This window comes from Watersipora subatra, chromosome 4 (genome assembly GCF_963576615.1).
Source record: "Watersipora subatra chromosome 4, tzWatSuba1.1, whole genome shotgun sequence".
NCBI lineage: Eukaryota > Metazoa > Bryozoa > Gymnolaemata > Cheilostomatida > Watersiporidae > Watersipora > Watersipora subatra.
In genome coordinates, this window is record NC_088711.1 from 6207935 (window position 1) to 6226359 (window position 18425).

The window sequence follows — 18425 nt, forward strand, 5'->3', positions numbered from 1 at the left end:
TTACCATCTAGGAAGCCAATTAATTTAATGATTGCACATTTAACCCTTTGAATCCGGGTCATTCTTGTCAATGTGTGTCAGTAACCCTGGGCAATTTGTCCAACGATCCGAAGTTTTTAAACTTTTATTAAATATATCTAAATGTGCTCAAAAGGTCGGGCGACCCACAGCAGATGTCATCAAACAGAAAAAAACAGTATTTCACCATTATTCGGGTTAAAACTATAAAAGTTTGTATGATTTAAAAAACTCGTAAAAACATTTACAGTAGTGTCATATCCATCAAGCACATATTCATCATCATTTCATTACTCAAAATATACTGGAAAATTTTAGTTGGCATCATAAAATTTTTCATTTGCCTCACAATCATTTATGACCTACCAACAAATGAGTCGTATCGATTTTTTCGCGACATCGTTCTAATAAAATTTGTTATTATAACGAAGGAAGTAGATAAAGATATTTGAAAAATGTTACAAATAGAAGTGAAATTTCTGGTCTAACATTCTGTGCGATAATTAATTTGATTGGTTTACACTGTTGGAAACAGCTTTTGTTAACAGAGCCATGTTAATGCCGGTATGTCAGCCGTTAGGGTTTCGGACACACTCTACGCAATGCCGGAATACCGGCCATTAGGGTTCAAAGGGTTAACATATTCACTTTAAAATGAACTAATACGCCGGTATAATTGATATACTCACCATTTGTGAAATACAGTCATACTCCCACTTATAATCACCTCAACGCATGATTTTTCTCAACACTTGAAATTTGAGATTATATTTAATTCTACACCCAGAATAATCTCTAGCATGTGATGCTGAGTTTCTCAAAACATTACAGCTTTGCAGGTGAGGGCAGAGGGGCTTCTGGAAATTAAAAATCTTAAAAATAATGCTAATAAAAGATGTATAAGCTAAGTTAGTTTGACCTAGCTAAGTTGACCCAGTCTAAATTCAAGTATGTTACACCGAGTAGCTCTGTCACCATCTTCACCTCAACACCTATGTATTGCTTTTCATTCAAGGATCTCTAAGGAAAACCTATTTAACATTGAATAACTTGTAGCTCCGCCCATACACTAGCATGATTCATATTAGTCAAACAGAATGTCAATATAAATTCAAAATAAATAATATCTGTTATATGTACATAGCATATGTACATGTGTAGCATATGTACATCGGCCTACATAGGAACCTCATATACCTAAGCATCGCGTAGCTCACACACACAACAGTAGAGAAAAGTAAGGTGACGATGTTTCAAGTAGTTTCAACTTCGACACTTTCAACTTTGCTGTCTCTTGTTGAGCACCTGGTGAACATACGGCATGGCAAATTGCAGCTTGTCTGAAAAATCAGGAAAAGTATTGATATATCATTTTGAATTACTAGTAATTTATGTGCAGTGGTGTTGTTGGTCTTGTCTTACAACGGACATCCGATTAAGAATATCTGCTGCTGTCACGTGGATACTACGTACTTATATCAGTTAGTGTTTTTTTTTTCAGGGGAATTAAAATTGTCAATCCCTTCTTCTCATTATGGTCAACACGAGAAGGAGAGACACTTGGAAAGGCCTTCATTGGAGTGGCTATGGCTGCTGGTATTATATACTTCCTTATGTTACTAGTTTATATTGCCAAGGCGATCTATAACATTTGGACTAAACGGCGGCAATTCAAGTCAATGGCTAAAGGTCTGAGAATTCATTATATGGTAAGTGATGCCTTTCGCAACGCGCTTTCTTGCTGCCGGAAATGTAAGATTAATCGTAGTTTATGCGGCTAAGATCCGTGAAATTTACTTAAATCTTATAATTTATAGAACTGTTGAACACACACCTAATATGATCAACTGTAATAGTTATACTTAAACATACTGATCAATTGTAATAGTTATACTCATACATACTGATAAACTATAATAGTTATACTCATACATACTGATCAACTGTAATAGTTATAGTCATACATACTGATCAACTGTAATAGTTATACTCATACATACTGATCAACTGTAATAGTTATACTCATACATACTGATCAACTGTCATAGTTATACTCATACATACTGATCAACTGTAATAGTTATACTCATACATACTGATCAACTGTAATAGTTATACTCATACATACTGATCAACTGTAATAGTTATACTCATACATACTGATCAACTGTAATAGTTATACTCATACATACTGATCAACTATAATAGTTATACTCATACATACTGATAAACTGTAATAGTTATACTCATACATACTGATCAACTGTAATAGTTATACTCATACATACTGATAAACTGTAATAGTTATACTCATACATACTGATCAACTGTAATAGTTATACTCATACATACTGATCAACTGTAATAGTTATACTCATACATACTGATCAACTGTAATAGTTATACTCATACATACTGATCAACTATAATAGTTATACTCATACATACTGATAAACTGTAATAGTTATACTCATACATACTGATCAACTCCTTTGGTAGTTGTCAGTTGTCATGATCAAAAGCTTTTTTCATAACTGATTTAACTGATGCCTGCTTATTTCGCCACTATTAATGATGCTTGAGTGATTAGTGGTCATTTTATTTATTTACACACCAATCTGTGTTCTTTTAGAGTATTATCTATCGGTTCTTTTTCGCCTTGCTGTTCAGCGGCGTCTGCTGCATGCTGACAGTCGTAGCATTCACCATGGGTCAGGTGTATGAGAGTCAGTGGAAGTGGAACCTTGATGAATATGAGGAGGATGGATATGTGAAGTATTTTGAAGTAAACTCAGCATTTCAAATGGGTAAGTTTACATGTCGTGATTTGGGGACACTTGAATGTGCTGGTAGTTTGGAGGCGGTCTGACTAACAAATCTACACATTTTGTAAAATTCATTCAGATGATTTCACATAATCATTTTTATTGTGGCTAGGTGTCTATGCTACGTGGAATGTCTATGTGATGGCCATGCTGATCTTCTATGCTCCATCACACAAGCTGCCACTCGTCAGCGTCTCTGTGATAGGAGGTATGTTACCTTTGTCATATGGGAGCTACCATAAATCTTAGCGTATAAGTCGAAAATTGACACAAAAATTTCAAGCCTAAAATTCATCCTCAATTTATATGGCGGTCATGTTTTTCTTAGCACGAATGGTTTTGAAGTAAAATTCAGTATCAAAAAACCATGGCAAGTCGAAATTACATGGTATGTCATATAGGAATTTATTTATAAACTGGTGAAATACAAGTAATCCTAATCAACTTGATGTGGATCAAACACCAAGTCCCATATTTCACCATTCCAATTGTCATTTGCTAGGATTTTTTCTGGATTAATCTGGTTTTTTTTTTAATTTAATGCTTTTTTCATAGTATCTGCCCGCAAGCCCACACTTCGCGAATCCATTTGACTAGATCCACTATCGTCCATCCATTCTTTTTTTGTACATGAATCATGATTCCTGACAGAAATCTGTCCTGCAGCATGGCTTTTCTGTTAAAAATATGCATATTATCTAAGGTGGCAGTTTTGTTTTATTGGCGAGGTGGGTAAATACTAAGGTGAAGTATTGTTTTTTGTGCCTTGTGGTTTTCACTAGAACTGGTACTTTGTGATGAAAAATGGTCGAGACCAGGGCTGGCTGCCTAGCTAATGACACAACCAAGTTTCAGCTTGGTAGGAGGCATGGTTGCTGTTGAAGACTCGGCCGGCCGAATGATAGCAGCCGAGATGGCTCATGGTACCGATGGAGCGGAGCCGACAGGTGATGCGATTAATTTATGAAGAGGTCAGGAGAGACGAGAGATCAGAGATGGCTGGCGGTGTCATGCATGTTGTTCTGCTGTATTACACACTGAATTACATGTACATGTATTCACATATTTTGTTTAAGTACATATTGTCTTAATGCCTTGCGCTCGGTGGTTTTGGTTCTTGTGGAGCAGTAAAGGGGACCAGCAGTTTTCTTTACACTGGTGGTAGCAGTAGGATTGCGAATCCCACTGCTACCACCAGTAGCAGTGGGCTATTCTAGTGATAGTAAGGGGAGAGCCCGAGGGAAAAGAGTACCCCAAGACAAGACCACCTGGCGGAGGCAAACGACTGGAATGAGCATGCCAGTTTACTCCATCTCTGAGAAGCTCTGACCGAGGAGGCAAAAAACTGTGGGTAAACCGACCGAGTGGAAGTCGTCTTTGATGCGCTGAGAGCTTGGTTCGGCTTCTCTTTTAGGCAGGCTCGGTGTAAACTAAGCACCCTGAGGATAGCCACAGCCACTCCCCTCCAATAGCATGTTTCTCAGGTAGAGTGCCTCGTGGACACTTGCCCTGTAGGGTGGACATAGCCAAGGAACTGTTCTGCAGCACCGTGAATTATTCAGGACTACAGCGACATCTGCTGGCAGTGTCGACCGCCAAGTTCCTCCAGGTTAAACCGGAGGGCCGCCAGTCAGCAGGCATCAGGTCCATGGAGGAAGCACAAAAAGAGAGAACTGCAGTGGTTTAGGACCAAACTGTCAGCCAGCTACATGTAGTACTGCTCATGCAGCAGCTAACAAAGCAAGTTCAGCAGCTGCAGCAAAAAAAGGTTGACTGCAGGAAGCGATTGAGAGGAGACCCCTACAATGCTGGAGGTGTGGAGGCCAGGGGAAGACTGTCCCAGCAAGAAGCCTCAAATCCAGGAATCGGCAAAGGACCGCAACAATAGTACCGACCAACAATTGCACTGAGGCCCAGAACTGATTTTCGCAAAAAAAATTCCTTATAATGTTAACTGTCAAGTCGTGTCAAGTTCTCAAATTCGATTTGAATAACAACATACAAGTGTATTTCACCCCGCTTGCGAAAAAAAATGACTTACATATAGTGTTATATCTATCATATATACAACTTCCATGATATTCTAGTTCATCGTGATAGATCCTCAGATTTGTTGACAAAACAGAGAATAGGTAGCTGTGCAATTGTTAATAAATACTTAGAGGTGATCGATTGGCGCAGGTGTTACAGCATTGGTCTGCCAACCTGAATTTCACGATTTGGGGGTATCATCGAAAGTTATCTTTTATCCAAACCTTAATCCCTGGATACGGATGGATAGATGGTGAACACGTTGATGCCGCTCTTTTCATAATAAAAATGTATTTTTGTTGTATTGTAGGCGTATAAAATATTTGTTACTAGTTTTACTTTGCAGAATGGACTTTGCTGTCTAGAAAAAATAAATAATTCGTTTTAAATGGATGTTGAAAATGTGCGTTCCCCATCAACTTATTGTAAAAACTACTGCAATCATAGTTTATAAAACCATTCAAATTGATAGGAAAAGGAGAAAAGTTGTCGATGCAAATTAATAATCTTGTAATTACGGTACAGCCAATAAATTAAAAATTTAGGTATGGTTTTTCATTTTTATATGGCCAAAGAGGTGAATTTGGAAAGATCTTTGAACAGATTAGGCGAGTTACGTGTATTTTACTGTTCGTATAACGTAAAAGCCCTATAACGCAAATGTTCCCGGAATGGATTATTTACATTGTATGAGTGTCTACTGTATTAGCGATCAAATAATTTGGGCCATGGAAGGGTGTTGACTTATAGGTAAATGTCAAAACCAGGATTTTTAAACCAAACTTTAGTCCTCAACTTATACATCAGGTCAACTTGTACCTCAGAATTTACGATAAATATAGCTATGGTTTAGTCTAGATCAGCTATTTGTCTTTGTTCGAGTGCCAGCTGTGCATTTACGATGCCTATACCAGATACTTTATGATACATATTAATAATGAAATGCTAAATATCTCCTACTGTATTATTATTAACAGTGTGAGGCTTTATATTTCTAAATCTATAGCCCGATTATCATAACGTATCCTATGATGCATTACATCAGATATGGATGCTTAAGGTTCAGCACATATGCATTTGCTTCTCACACATAATCTATTTTTATACTAAGAACATGTCAATTATACATATGTTTGCTACATGTAACCTGGATATGTTCATTTCATGTTGTATATTATATAAGCCCGTACAGACATGATTTGAATTTGACTGAGTTGTGCTAATTTAATTTACCATTGTCCACTCATCTCTTGTTCAAAGTATCTCTAGCCTATAGCCTATGGCATTTTGAGAAATTATCCGCCCGATATATTCATATGAGGCAGCTGGCAAAAGATTTACTTTTAATAAGTTTGTGTGCGCCATGGTTACAGAGGAGAATGAAGAAAATGATGAACAAGTTGAGCTGACAAGACTTGATTCTGATGTCGGGCCTAGGTCAAGGACATATGCTGCTAGCTCAATAGAGCAGTCAGGTCAGTGTTTCTCTGTTAACTAACTCGTTGTTACTATAAATTTTTATATTTTATAATCTCAGATATGTTTGTTCAGCAGCTTTTACCAACAATGAAAGTTTTACGTATGCCATAAGATGTATATGAAATAAAATGCAGTGTGGCGTTTTATATCTGTGTTATTTATTATTAAGGTCATATAGCGGCATCAAAGTTTGTTCTTCCATTGACCCAGCTGGTAAAGCTTGCCAGTGAGAAGCTTGAGGCAGACTCTTAAAATCATACTAATAGCAGACTTGACCTTGATTCTAGTTTCTGTGAGAATTTGGTTGAGAGTTTAAAAACACTTGCAAAAACATTGAATGTGACTGCTGAAGACTCTATTCCACAGCTGAAAACAATATTTTTCTTCATTGGAGTTTTCACTAAATTGAATGTAAGTCGTTTACTATGTGGCAATACAGTCAGCTCTACCTGCTACGTAGCAAAATAGTCATATCTACCTGCTATGTAGCAATACAGTCAGATCTACCAGCTATTTAGCAATACAGTCAGATCTACCTGCTATCACCTCAACATGATTATTTACTACTTTGTTAGCATAATTGGTTAGAAGTTCACATTCTCAGGCACTCCAGCACCCGCGCTAGTCTCAGTTGTATTATTAGCTTCCTTGCTAATTTAAAGGTTTCTTTGGTAAAATCTTCCCCATAAATGGAGCATTTACTTTGCGAATTAAAGCTTTAAATGGCAGCCATTTGAACAGCTCGTGGTGTCTGTTTCCATGATCACCAGTTCCTCCATCTTACACGTGACACTACATCTGTTTAGCTTCACCCTTCACCAGTTCCTCCATCTTACACGTGACACTACATCTGTTTAGCTTCACCCTTCACCAGTTCCTCTATCTTACACGTGACACTACATCTGTTTAGCTTCACCCTTCACCAGTTCCTCCATCTTACACGTGACACTACATCTGTTTAGGCTTTACCCTTCACCAGTTCCTCCATCTTACACGTGACACTACATCTGTTTAGCTTCACCCTTTACCAGTTCCTCCATCTTACACGTGACACTACATCTGTTTAGTTTCACCCTTCACCAGTTCCTCCATCTTACACGTTACACTACATCTGTTTAGGCTTCACCCTTCACCAGTTCCTCCATCCTACACGTGACACTACATCTGTTTAGTTTCACCAGTTCCTCTATCTTACACGTGACACTACATCTGTTTAGCTTCACCAGTTCCTCTATCTTACACGTGACACTACATCTGTTTAGTTTCACCCTTCACCAGTTCCTCCATCTTACACGTGACACTACATCTGTTTAGCTTCACCCTTCACCAGTTTCTCCATCCTACACGTGACACTACATCTGTTTAGTTTCACCCTTCACCAGTTCCTCCATCTTACACATGACACTACATCTGTTTAGGCTTCACCCTTCACCAGTTCCTCCATCTTACACGTGACACTACATCTGTTTAGCTTCACCAGTTCCTCCATCTTACACGTGACACTACATCTGTTTAGCTTCACCCTTCACCAGTTCCTCCATCTTACACGTGACACTACATCTGTTTAGCTTCACCCTTCACCAGTTCCTTCATCATACACGTGACACTACATCTGTTTAGCTTCACCCTTCACCAGTTCCTCCATCTTACACGTGACACTACATCTGTTTAGCTTCACCCCTCACCAGTTCCTTCATCTTACACATGACACTACATCTGTTTAGGCTTCACCCTTCACCAGTTCCTTCATCATACACGTGACACTACATCTGTTTAGCTTCACCCTTCACCAGTTCCTCCATCTTACACGTGACACTACATCTGTTTAGCTTCACCCTTCACCAGTTCCTCTATCTTACACGTGACACTACATCTGTTTAGCTTCACCAGTTCCTCCATCTTACACGTGACACTACATCTGTTTAGCTTCACCATTCACCAGTTCCTCCATCTTACACATGACACTACATCTGTTTAGCTTCACCAGTTCCTCCATCTTACCCGTGACACTACATCTTTAGTTTCACCCTTCACCAGTTCCTCCATCATACACGTGACATTACATCTGTTTAGCTTCACCAGTTCCTCCATCTAACACGTGACACTACATCTGTTCAGCTTCACCAGTTCCTCCATCTTACACGTGACACTACATCTGTTTAGCTTCACCCTTCACCAGTTCCTTCATCATACACGTGACACTACATCTGTTTAGGCTTCACCCTTCACCAGTTCCTCCATCTTACCCATGACACTACATCTGTTCAGCTTCACCAGTTCCTCCATCTTACACGTGACACTACATCTGTTTAGCTTCACCCTTCACCAGTTCCTTCATCCTACACGTGACACTACATCTGTTTAGCTTCACCAGTTCCTCCATCTTACACGTGACACTACATCTGTTCAGCTTCACCAGTTCCTCCATCTTACACGTGACACTACATCTGTTTAGCTTCACCCTTCACCAGTTTCTCCATCTTACACGTGACACTACATCTGTTTAGCTTCACCCTTCACCAGTTCCTCCATCTTACCCGTGACACTACATCTGTTTAGTTTCACCCTTCACCAGTTCCTCCATCTTACACGTGACACTACATCTGTTTAGCTTCACCCTTCACCAGTTCCTCCATCTTACACGTGACACTACATCCGTTTAGCTTACTTAAAGACAGTTTACTCCTAAACTGTCTTTAGCTCTAAACTTACACAAAAGAATTACTGATGAAAAAATTATTATCAATTTTCTTTTCAGTGTGGCATACTGCCTTGCGCTGGTACTATTTTAGTGTTCAGCTGATACGATATTGTTGTAGAGTATGCTTTGAACCTTCTAATGGTACCCAGATATATGCTAATCTACATGTATTTAAAGTTTAAGTGGTCCAAATGCCTTGGCAAAGCTTGCAAAAGCCGTGGATTCTGGGATTAGCACTACAATTAAGAAGACTGCCTCCAAAATTTTATAAGATGTAATAATCTATTTAAGTAAATGTTTCTCTCCTCTCGGTGGTTAGTAGTTTATTAACATGACTGTTTCTATCATACAGATGAGTATGATGTTTGTTAGTAGTTTATTAACATGACTGTTTCTATCATACAGATGAGTATGATGTTTGTTAGTAGTTTATTAACATGACTGTTTCTATCATACAGATGAGTATGATGTTTGTTAGTAGTTTATTAACATGACTGTTTCTATCATACAGATGAGTATGATGTTTGTTAGTAGTTTATTAACATTACTGTTTCTATCATACAGATGAGTATGATGTTTGTTAGTAGTTTATTAACATGACTGTTTCTATCATACAGATGAGTATGATGTTTGTTAGTAGTTTATTAACATTACTTTTTCTATCATACAGATGAGTATGATGTTTGTTAGTAGTTTATTAACATGACTGTTTCTATCATACAGTTGAGTATGTTGTTAGTAGTTTATTAACATTACTGTTTCTATCTTACAGATAAGTATGATGTTTGTTAGTAGTTTATTAACTTGACTGTTTCTATCTTACAGTTGAGTATGTTGTTTGTTAGTAGTTTATTAACATTACTGTTTCTATCTTACAGATAAGTATGATGTTTGTTAGTAGTTTATTAACTTGACTGTTTCTATCTTACAGATGAGTATGGTGATGAGTCTGTAAGGCTGACTACTGGACGCAGTGTCATTACAGAGGGAGTCTCTCAGATGCACACCCTATCAAACAGACCTATTGTTGACTAATGTTTTCCCAGAGCTCAACGCCATCCATGACAACGCGGTGAGTTTGATTGTCATGTAGAAATCCTCTATACAGCTTTGTATTCAATTTAGATAGCACAAGCTGTTATGGCTGACAACATCACTGTCTGGTTGTTCAATTAGCTATAAGTTTGTAGGTCTGCCTATCGATGTACTGTATTCATGTTGGCCTACCTGTTCCTCAGTTGAAAATCATAGTTCTATGGAATCGTAACCAATGCTATGAATTTTAGATGCCACTCCAACCTCCCCTCGGTAAAATTGATTGCTTGCTTGATTTTTATTAGCATTCTCATGTTATGTTGCTAACATATTGTAAAAATGAGATATAGCTATTGAGCGTGTAGTTGAATAATAATAATTTTGAGGTGTGAAAAGATTGTTTTTTTTTGTCATACTGGCCTTCTGCCAAATAAACCCTTTTGCACATACATTCTACAGATGTTCTTATTGATGGATCTTATAGTGAAATACAAAGCTTGGGTGTCCCTTTTCCTTAATTGTTCAGCTTGCAGAGCTCTGAGAATAGCTCCTGCAGACTTGTTGCATTTGCTACATCGTTTTTCTTTCAAATATTGAGTTGGTGCTTCGATTTGTTTGCAGGTACTGCCCAACTTTTACACATGACGCTATCTTGATAATTAGTTTCCCTCGACCGTCTTCTCGTGTTGGTTAGTCATATCGCCTTCACTGCATGACTGAAAACGGATGTTACACAGAGATTACAAGACACTCTTCAGATCAACGTCCTACAAGGATTCAATTCTCATATCATTGCATGTTTACTGTATCATTGTTTTTATTACCTTGTCATTGTCTTGTATTATCTATTATCATTGCTTGTATTTGTATGAATTTTTATGCAAATGCGCACTTTAGCCTCGAAGGCGCACTTTAGCCTCGAAGGCGCACTTTAGCCTCGAAGGCGCACTTTAGCCTCGAAGGCTAGTGTAGCCCTTGATGCATTTTATCATCATAGAATTTTGTAATTTGAATTAGTTTCATCTTTTATATATGAATCTTATACAAGTGGATCTCTTATACACATTTATGGCTGCTATTGTATTTGCTATTTCAATGAGATGACAACTCTATTAGTATTAGCTGTTCTATATATTCAATAACCCAATATCTTTCAATAACTAAAACTGAATGTTTCTTGCCAAGCGTGTCATTTAGTGTTTAGTTAGCCCAGCAGAGTTCAATGGAAATTAGACACTGATTGCATATTTAGTTGCTTTAAATTAAAAAATGGAATTTCATTGGTCCATACACAAGATGCCGTTTTTTACGATTGTGAAATGACACAGATTCGCTGAAGTTGAGCACACGTGTACATCTAATCTGAATAATTTTTTCCCTTTTGAGAGGCTCTCAGCTGGATGTGAGATGATGTTATTTTAACTGTTTTATTTTCATTTTTTCTGTGAGGCTATAAATTTTGCTGCCAATATATGCATGCACTGTCACTATGAATGGTATGGACATATGAGCAGGTAAGACAAGGCTGTGGCAACCTTGTCTTACCTGTCTATTGAGAGCAGCGTTATAGGTAAACACTGAACACAATCCACTTGGATTAAGAGCTGATCAATATTTAAGTACCAGGCAGTTTTTCTCTTAAAAAGTCATTAAGCTATCCAAACAGGTGATGCTAAAACACGTTCATAATGAACACCTAACAAAAAATTCAATATAATTATGTATAGAGCACTTAGGCTATCACGCTGGCAGTGAGGCTGGGCAGGTCCTATAGAAAGTTAGTGCGTGTCTGATCTGAAGTGCTGCTACCGCCTCTTAAGTTAAGGCTGTCAACTGGTTTCAGTCTGCGTCCAACTGGTAAGTTGATCACTAGCTGCCCCGTTCTCTTTCAGTAAACTAACCCCACCGGTAAAAATGTATTTTAGAGGTTGATGAAAGATGTGAAATATTTGTTAAAAATTTGTGTGCTTCTCTGTCACAGTTACTTGAGGATTTATAGATATATTTGTAACACTCAGGCCTAAGGAATTAAGTGTATAGAATGTAAGTAAATGCATCAAACTTGATGTGGTCGTGTAAAAGAAATAATCCTAAGTATTTTTCAAAACTCTGTGTATTCTATATTTATACAGTGCTGTGCCTCTGTGTATTCTATACCTCCATAGTGCTGTTCCTCTGTGTACTCTATACCTCTACCGTAATGTGCCTCTGTGTACTCTATATCTCTATAGTACACCGCCTCTGTGTACTCCATATCTCTACAGTACTGTGCCTCTGTATACTCCATATCTCTATAGTACTAGTATGCGCCTCTGTGTATTCCATGTCTCTATAGTACTGCGCCTCTGTGTACTCTATATCTCTACAGTACTGTGCCTCTGTGTATTCCATGTCTCTATAGTACTGTGCCTCTGTGTGCTCTATATCTCTACAGTACTGCGCCTCTGTGTACTCCATATCTCTACAGTACTGTGCCTCTGTGTACTCCATATCTCTATAGTACTGTGCCTCTGTGTGCTCTATATCTCTACAGTACTGTGCCTCTGTGTATTCCGTATCTCTACAGTACTGTGCCTCTGTGTACTCCATATCTCTATAGTACTGTGCCTCTGTGTACCCCATACCTGTCTATTATATTGCACCTCTATGTACTCCATACCTGTGTATAATACTGTACCTCTATGTACTCTATACCTGTCTATAATACTGTACTTCTATATACTCCATACCTGTCTATAACACTGTACCTCTATGTACTCCATACCTGTCTATAACACTGTACCTTTATGTACTCCATACCTGTCTATAATACTTTATCTCTATGTAAACCATACCTGTCTATAATTTGGTACCTCTATGTACTCCATACCTGTCTATAACACTGTACCTCTATGTACTCCATACCTGTCTATAACACTGTACCTTTATGTACTCCATACCTGTCTATAATACTTTATCTCTATGTAAACCATACCTGTCTATAATTTGGTACCTCTATGTACTCCATACCTGTCTATAATACTGCAGCTTTGCGTACTCCATACCTATCTATAATATTGTACCTCCATGTACCCCATGTATGCCTATAATACTGTACCTCTATGTGTACTCCATACCCGCCTATAATACCGTACCTCAATGTACTCCATAGATGCATAAGTCTTCTTACAACTATTTTATATGCTTCATCAACATTACTTCATTTATATGTATATGTAGAGCACTTTTCTTATCATTTTGCATTACCAACTCATTCAGTGTTTAGAAGTGTGTCCACAAGTACATGTATTACATAATTATTAATGGTATGAATAAGTGTCAACTTGAAATTAGAAATACATGTGCTTAAAAAAAGAAGCCTTAATGCGTAACTTTGTTCTTGAACACGTGAGCAGCTAAGTAAAGGTTGTTACATCAAGATCAACTTTCTTGCCATGGTGTTCATGTCCTGCTGAGCATGGAGGGCAAAGAGGCACAAAGAGAAATCACGTGGAGTGATCTAACAGCATTTCAAAAAAGGAAGCGCAGGTTGGTCTGAAATAATCAAGTGCTTATAATTGTTTTAAGATGATTATTATTTGCAACGTGTCTGATACAAATACGTCCTCTGTTGTTCTGCACAAACATCCAGTTATTTTGCTTAATACTGTACGAGAAATGAATTCATGACATAGTCTGGTGTATCAGCTGCGTATATCTCTAAGCACACTCAGTGGATTTGGTTGGGTGGATTAAGCGATGCCATACGGAAGGCTCTAGTAGGATCATGGAATGCTAGTGAAGGGTTTCAGCAAGAAAATTACGTATTTAAAATTGAGGACTTTGAGAGCCCTTATCCAAGCTGCATAGAATTAAGGTCTATAAAGCTTTACATTTGCGCTTTAAACTTGTACGCAGAAAAAGAAAAGAAGATTTATCACCAGAGGAAGTAATTCTAAAGGAGTGCAGAGAAAGACAGCTGTTTGTGGCAGCAGAGCGCGAGAGAATAGCTCACTTTGATCATTATCATAAGGCAGCTCTTGTCATACAAAAAGCATGGAAAATGTAAGTTACCTCCTTAATCACTTACTATGATTGTAAGTCACCTTGTTAACTATTTACTAGAAATGTATGTTACACTGTTAACCATTTACTATAAATTTAAGTTACTTTGTTAATCGTTTACTATAAATGTAAGTTACATAGTTCACTATTTACTATAAATATACGTTACAGAGTTAACCATTTACTATAAATATAAGTCCCTTGTTAACCATTTTACTATAGATGGAATGTAAGTTACTTTGTTAATTCTTTGTCAACTATGTACAAATATTTGTACATAGTTGTACAAATTTTAGCTGTGTATACGTATACGTATCATTAAAATGTATACGTATACGTATCAGTAGGCTAAAATCTAGAAAGTGAATGTACTTAGTTACATTGGTTATATTGAATACATTGGTTACATCGGCTTAACATTACAATAGTTAGTTAAATAGTTCATGAAACAATTTTATATCCCTTTTCAGCCACTTGTTTTTACTTGTATAAAATAGGTTTTTGCTAACCTATATATAGATATCTGTGCTTACCTATATATACATATCTATGCTAACCTATATATAGATATCTATGCTATATATAGATATCTATGCTAACCTATATATAGATATCTATGCTGTTTAAAGTATACTAAACTAAGGATTAAGCAATATTACAGAAGCTGTTGAGCATGAGGAGTAAATCATCATGAAAAATGTTTTTAGTTTTTGATTGTCACATTTTAATCTTCCAACCGCTATACAATCTTTGTTAGCTATAGCTTTGTTATGCCACTTACTTCTGTAAGTACATGTAGTTCATAGATTTGTTATGCCACTTACTTCTAGAAGTACATGTAGTTCATAGCTTTGCTATGCCACTTACTTCTGTAAGTACATGTAGTTGATAGCTTTTCTACGCCACTTACTTCTGTAAGTACATGTAGTTCATAGCTTTGTTATGCCACTTACTTCTAGAAGTACATGTAGTTCATAGCTTTTCTACGCCACTTACTTCTGTAAGTACATGTATTTCATAGCTTTGTTATGCCACTTACTTCTGTAAGTACATGTAGTTCATAGATTTGTTACGTCACTTACTTCTGTAAGTACATGTAGTTCATAGCTTTTCTACGCCACTTACTTCTGTAAGTACATGTAGTTCATAGATTTGCTACGCCACTTACTTCTGTAAGTACATGTAACTCATAACTTAGCCTCTTAGAGACCTTCATACACAGAAGAATGAGCACTGGTGAGTTGACCAGACTACGAGTAGCATGAGCCATAAAAATAATGTTTGTCAATTCTCAGGTTCAAGTTCAAGACAAAAGGAATCCTCAAGAATGCTCGAGATGCCGTTAGGAGAAAACGCTTAGACGCCGGAGAGCTGGAATGGAAGCAGCAGATCGCCGCCTGCACCATACAACTCGCTTGGAGGAAATACGCTCGTCGGCAACTTCTGGCACGTATCAAACGAACAGGAAGCCTCGCTGTACATGTGTGGGACCCAAGCATGTTAAGCATGAAACAGAAGCAGCTGATGCAACAAATATATGGTAAGAGATGACGTGTCAAAGTCTGAGACAGAATCTACAATCTCTAATAACGCAGAATTAGCCTGGGTACCTACTAGATGCTATGAAATCATTGTATATTTAAATACATAAAATGCTCGATACTTATTATTTGAACTAACAGTGGAAAGAGTGTTTAGTTAGTATAATAATTGAAGAAAAAGTTGTTAGTAGGAGTATAAGATGTAGTACACTCATTTCACAATTAATGTTTCGCTGTCAGATGAGGAAACAAGCTGAGGTAAGGCAAGTATGGGAGGCCCTTCTAACGGGTTGCTATAGCGTGTTATATGATGAGCTCGATATCCAGTGTGAGTCTAATGCAAGGACATTTAGTGTTGAATCATGTCAAACAATCCTGAAGTGTCTAAAGGATTATTTCAGGCTTGTTTAACATGATTCTGAAAGATAGTTTCCTACGTTTCATTAAAATGTATTGGCATCTTGTAAATTATTTATAGGTCAACAAACTATGTCGATAGGCATGCTCAATGCATTATTCGCACCATATTCAAACAAAGGCTAACATAGGCAAATGGGAAGTATTGATTTCTTTGAAATTTAATCCATCCATAAATCACTTTCTACTTTGCTGAAGAAGTTAATACGATATAACGGGTAAATAATGTGTTTGCTTAGCTGATGCCGCTCTAGATTAACATCTGATCTCTGTAATTGCTGCCACGGTGGAGCCGCCGCTGAGCTGAAGTGAACATATGTCGACAATGTTATGTTTCCTTAGCAACAAAATGCACAGACAGCTATGCAGCTGTATTTATACAATGATTATACAAGTGAGGCGACATCAAAGTGAACTAAAGGATAGAAAAATGTTTGCCAACTTTCTGTTATGCGATCGATATTATCACTTAAAATAACTCCAGTGTCAGCTTTGACATCTTCAAATTACAAAATGGTTAAAACTGGTTTGGCATCGAAGGTTAGATACTTAAGCTTCAGTAAAACATAAGGTTGAAGTCACAAACAAATCAATAAATTTTTTAAATTCAAAATTCTTATAAAACTCAAATATATGACTATACCTAAAATTGCCCCAATGCTTCTATGACAATGAAAGCTAGAAAAGTTTGTTCTGAGCCTGTTCTGTGTTTCTGAATCCTCATTGTTGTTGCCCTATCATTCTGGTATTGATTGCTAGGAGAATACATGTATGCTCCGTCATGGCATCCAACCTTAGCAGCACCCAGCAGGCCACATTGGTTGTGCCAGCAGCCCTCCCCAGCTGCCCTGTCTTTCAACTATGCCATAGATCAGTACAGCCAACCACTAACTTATTTTTCAAACTGCTATCCTTTGGAAGAGAGGAGATATAGCCAATTAGAAGAGCTGGACAAGCAGATTCAAGGTACCAATTTATTAAGTTTTACTCTGCTGCCTCATCTAAAAATAGAAATGTGAAATGTAATATCCTGTGTTCTATTACATTTCACTTTTTAACAAGTGTTATTTTATATTTATATGGATATTTTGTCATGTGATATGGTTTGTTTCTGTACCATCATGTGTAATATTTCTTTATTACAACAGTGATCAAATGCATGTTATTCTATTCTATAGAATTTTCATTGAAACTTGGTGAAAATGTTTTTTTTGTAAATCTTGCAAAAATGGTGGTTAAATGAGATGATGGCATGTTTTAATCTCTAGATTCTTTAGTTTTGCTTTTCTGTTTGAGTTACCAGCTAAAACTGTTAATACTATAAGCAAGATCATTAGATTATGTTAATAACTACCATTAGGTTGGTGCCTGTCAGGTTGTTTGAGCTGATTTTCCATATTCTGTTACACTAGGATTTGAAGGTTTCCTTTTATCCAAACTGACGTTTTTTAGACAAAAAACTATATTTTGGATACTTCAAGTTTTTATTCCTAATCAAAATCTAACTGTTGTAAAAAACCATCACCATCTTCTCTAAACAGGAACCTTGGTATTGTTAAAACACGGAATATTCTAAACAAATAAGAACCATAAATATTCTCACCATATTCTCTTGCGTTCCTTTTTTATTTTTATTTTTTTTAAGGTTCATGTTTTCTACAAAATGAGTCACATCACTTTGATCTGCTTGATTCTATTTACAATTATTAAAAGTAATAAAATTGTTTTACTGTCTTAGGAGATTTAGCCCAGCTACAAGTCAACCATGATGGAAAGCAGCCTATGTATTACTCATACAACTTGACATGATTTATAATCCAAGGAAAGACAACTGATGCTCAGGAAGAAAAGGCTTTTATTTTAGAGTATTACATATTCAATCTATTTGAGCACAATCATTGACTATGTATTGTTTTATACAAATATAAATATATATTTAATTTTATTATTTTGGTTCTGATCAATAAGTAGTTTCGTTGACTAGTGCATCAAAATCAGTGCATATGTCTGACACAACTAACACTGTATGTTAATATTCATATAAACACGTATAGAATACATACGTGTATTTAGAAGCTCAGCACTGACTACAATAACATACCATAAAACTGTCACATATCTGCTCCAAACACTGACATTTATCAACCCTTTGCTTTCTACTCCATGCTTTTTATCATGAACTTGAAATGAAGAAAAGCCATTCAAGTTGAGCTTAAAAAAAACAAGATTTGACAGATTTTGGTGAACCAATAACACAAACTTTTCTCTGTTCAGTACTGATAACACCATCTCATTTATATTCGATTCTCATCAGATTGTAACTAGTATTTTATG

At 36.9% G+C, this 18425-nt stretch overlaps 2 protein-coding genes across 2 annotated transcripts in view; both read left to right on the plus strand.

Annotated features, from left to right (window-relative positions):
- Window positions 1–11255, plus strand: part of LOC137393449 (protein wntless homolog) — a 50920-nt gene extending 39665 nt beyond the window's left edge. The window contains exons 11-16 of the mRNA XM_068080002.1: window positions 1520–1727; window positions 2651–2825; window positions 2956–3051; window positions 6248–6349; window positions 9986–10126; window positions 10711–11255. Of these exons, the coding sequence (XP_067936103.1) occupies window positions 1520–1727; window positions 2651–2825; window positions 2956–3051; window positions 6248–6349; window positions 9986–10089 (685 nt within the window). The 3' untranslated portion in view covers window positions 10090–10126; window positions 10711–11255. The remainder of the gene's footprint in view (window positions 1–1519; window positions 1728–2650; window positions 2826–2955; window positions 3052–6247; window positions 6350–9985; window positions 10127–10710) is intronic.
- Window positions 11256–11860: 605 nt separating this feature from the next.
- Window positions 11861–17900, plus strand: LOC137393862 (uncharacterized). The gene is made up of 6 exons (XM_068080573.1): window positions 11861–11946; window positions 13485–13617; window positions 13987–14133; window positions 15429–15673; window positions 16851–17057; window positions 17830–17900. Exons 2-6 carry the CDS (start codon window positions 13547–13549, stop codon window positions 17898–17900), a joined length of 741 nt encoding a protein of 246 aa, XP_067936674.1. The 5' UTR covers window positions 11861–11946; window positions 13485–13546.
- The last annotated feature ends 525 nt before the right edge of the window (window positions 17901–18425 follow it).

Coding starts and splice junctions, on each gene's coding strand:
- LOC137393862 (XM_068080573.1), top strand. CDS start 13,547: ATGGAGGGCAAAGAGGCACAAAGAGAAATCACGTGGAGTGATCTAACA. Junction 13,618..13,986: donor TTTCAAAAAAGGAAGCGCAG/GTTGGTCTGAAA, acceptor ACTTGTACGCAG/AAAAAGAAAAGAAGATTTAT. Junction 15,674..16,850: donor GCTGATGCAACAAATATATG/GTAAGAGATGAC, acceptor ATTGATTGCTAG/GAGAATACATGTATGCTCCG.